This window comes from Solanum lycopersicum, chromosome 3 (genome assembly GCF_036512215.1).
Source record: "Solanum lycopersicum chromosome 3, SLM_r2.1".
Classification (NCBI taxonomy): domain Eukaryota; kingdom Viridiplantae; phylum Streptophyta; class Magnoliopsida; order Solanales; family Solanaceae; genus Solanum; species Solanum lycopersicum.
Window position 1 is genome coordinate 59,148,174 of NC_090802.1, and position 3,343 is coordinate 59,151,516.

At 32.9% G+C, this 3,343-nt stretch overlaps 1 protein-coding gene across 2 annotated transcripts; it reads left to right on the top strand.

Moving 5' to 3' along the window:
- Positions 1-422: 422 nt before the first annotated feature.
- LOC101254186 (uncharacterized) lies at positions 423-2,809 on the top strand. 2 transcript variants are annotated; one of them, XM_004236254.4, is made up of 7 exons: positions 423-782; positions 857-982; positions 1,062-1,220; positions 1,325-1,443; positions 1,517-1,708; positions 2,122-2,212; positions 2,565-2,809. In XM_004236254.4, exons 1-7 carry the CDS (start codon positions 549-551, stop codon positions 2,655-2,657), a joined length of 1,014 nt encoding a protein of 337 aa, XP_004236302.2. In that variant the 5' UTR covers positions 423-548; the 3' UTR covers positions 2,658-2,809. The 2 variants fall into 2 exon arrangements, with proteins under 2 accessions (XP_004236302.2, XP_010319035.2); XM_010320733.4 differs by having other exon boundaries at positions 477-782; positions 1,349-1,443.
- Positions 2,810-3,343: the final 534 nt, after the last annotated feature.

Sequence of the window (3,343 nt, forward strand, 5' to 3'; positions counted from 1 at the left end):
TGGAGCGGAATTATGCAAACTATATAACTATATTATTCAAATATGATTTTTGTATTTACTATATGTGAAAGTTGCTCGTTATATATAGGTCCAAACTAGAAATTATTGGAAAAATTATTGAAATAGACATTTTATGTTTCCCTTATTTCTAATATCCCTTTTTATTTCTAAAAACCTCTAAAAAAATTTATTTTTAAAAATGTATCCGAGACAATATTTAACATATTCAAGCTATCTATTATGCATCCGATTTATTTTATAATGTAATCTGAGCTAGTTTTTAATATATTCGAGCTACATATTATGTATCTAATTTATGTTATAATGTATTCGAAATACTCTTTAATATGTTCGAGCTACATATTATGTTTCTTACTTGTAATAGTTTATAAATTGTAATTTTGATTGGTAAAATTTATCCTTCAATGTATTTGGTGTTATAGATAAGGATTTAAAGTAGGGGATGCAACATGGCAAAACCTAAACCATGTATATGTTTTGGATATAATGATAAAATTGAAGTTTAATTGTGAAGTGAAGAGGAAGTGATGGCTATTGATTGCAAATTTGTTCCATACTTGACCACTAAACAGACAGTGTTCCCACTCCCTGCAACTGAAAAAGTTACCAAATTCAAGCTCTCACCTGCCTGCTGCTTTCCTTTTTTAATATCTTCATATTCATCTTCACTTCCGTTGCGGCCAACAGTCATCTCTGCCTATAACAAAAATGTGGTGGAGTCGAATTATTATGAGGATACCTTCACATTAACTTACTTAGAGGTGAATTTTTCTATATAATCTTCATTCGAATTATTATTTATTTTATTTATTTATTTATTTATTTATTTATTTAGGGGAATAGCTGGTTGTGGGAAGTTGGAGGTATCAAAATTCTTGTTGATCCAATCTTGGTGGGTAACTTGGATTTTGGAATTCCTTGGTTATATGATGCTGCCAAAAAATTTATCAAGAATTTCCAGGTATATATACTTATTAGTATCATCCATATGAAAAAAATTATTACTATGGATTTAATTTTGTCTTATTATGTATGTGCAGCTTGATGACCTTCCACTGATACACTGCTTACTCATTACGCAAAGCCTTGATGATCATTGTCATCTCAACACATTAAAGCCTCTCTCCCGCAAGTTCCCAAACCTCACTGTTATAGCTACTCCAAATGCTAAGACACTGCTCGATCCTCTGTTCACCAATGTGAGTTAGTTAGCTTTTTTATATATATATATATATGTATATATGGTTCAAAATGATTTACATATGAGTGTCAAATCATCATGCATAAAAATGAAAATATTCAGGTCATCTACTTGGAACCTGGACAGGATTCCGCGATTGAAGTGAGTAATGGGTTCCAGGTTAAAATTAAGGCTACTGCAGGGCCAGTTCTTGGACCTCCATGGCAGCGACCTGAGAATGGGTAGATAGAATTAATAATTACACATTATCGTTCGTTCCCCATCCATGGTTGTAATTAATATTTGTTTTCTCAGATATCTTGTCACTTCTCCAAAAGGTGCTCTTACTCTCTACTATGAACCTCACTGTGTCTATAACAAGACCAACTTAGAGAAACACAGGGCAGATATTGTTATCACTCCTGTCATAAAGCAACTTCTACCAAATTTTACATTGGTTTCGGGACAAGAAGATGCAGTTCAACTTGCAAAATGCCTTTCTGCCAAGTATGTAATGTTGAAAAAATTCTCATGTGCCCTTTGACTTTGTGAAATTAGGTCTTAGGCCACCCACCAGATGCTAAGCACTGAACGTGAGGTAGAGTGTTAAAGAATGACTAAAGTCTCACATCGGTGGTTAATGAGATAGGTGGACGGACTCCTTATAAGGTTTGGACAATCCTCCTCCCTTTGATCTAGCTTTTGGGGTGGGTTCTGATACCATGTGTAATTAGGTCTTAGGCCTAACTCACACCCCAAAAGCTAGCTCAAAGGGAGGAGGAGTGTTCAAACCTTATAAGGAGTCCCCACCTATCTCATTAACCACCGATGTGGTGCTTTTGTCATTCTTTATCAGACTTTATTAGTTTCTCCAGAAACAATGATAATTAATTAATCCAATAAGTAATTATTTTTTATAGGTTTGTTGTGCCGATGAAGAATGGCGACCTCGACAGCAAAGGGCTTCTCGCTAGTATTGTAAAATCTGAAGGAACAATGGAATCATTCAAGGTACTTTATTTCATCATATAACTGCGTTATCCATTAAGAAACTTCACTGCTGCTTTTTTGTATTTGTACTAATAGATAAGCAACAACTCTTTCTGTTTCGGAAATTGATTGATACAGAATTATGCACAAAAATCATCTAACTAGAAATTACTTAGGCTGAAACAATGTATATATATTCCTTCCCGTCCATTAACCAACCAGAGGATCAAAGATAACTCGTCAAGATTAAGAAATTTTATTACATGTCTGTTAGTTTCAGTTTACTAATGATGAAGAGTAATAGTGGAAAATGCATGGATGCATAATTTGTTGTTGAATGCCTTTGTCTTTGCAATTTGTTTCTTTGTGACAGCAACTTTTGTCAAAGGAACTACCAGATGCAAAGGTAGTTGAACCTACTCCTGGAGAACCACTGGATATCTCAATACCTGTACATGGACAATAAGAGGAGGGAGTCATGTATGTATGTTTTTTTTATCTTCAATTATATTTTTGTGAACTTAAAAAGTATCAAACACCTAAAATATAAGGCTATTTAGGCGATGATCAAGAGTATATGTATGTAAATAATAAGAGATTTTTATTTCATAAACAAAACAGTAGAGACACATTTCAGACTCGATCAACTGGTGCATATAGTTGAGCAGAGAAAATTAGGGAAAATCACCATTTCAGAAATTGTATAGTTGATGAACAAGGCATGTTTTGAACAGCTTTGACAAGTTGTATAGTTAATGAACAAGACATGTTTTGAACCGATTCAACAAAATGGATGGTTGATGAACACCACATTATTCAAAACAAGCAGAGGTCCTGAGATTAAATCTCGCAGAGGTCCTGAGATTAAATCTCGCAGAGGTCCTGAGATTGAATCTCACCGTTACCCAAATTAAAAAAAAAATTTCACATGCTTGACCATGAAAAAAAAGGGAAACTTACATAAATGTGTTACGATAAAAAAATATTTACCATTTATAGCAATGACATTTTTTTTTCACTTGATCACTTTTAATTAATTTATAATACAAGTTTAATACATGTTACAAAAAATAATTTATTATTCACATATAATATAAGTTTAAATGACGGATAATACATTTAATATACTTATAATACAATGCGACCATTTTT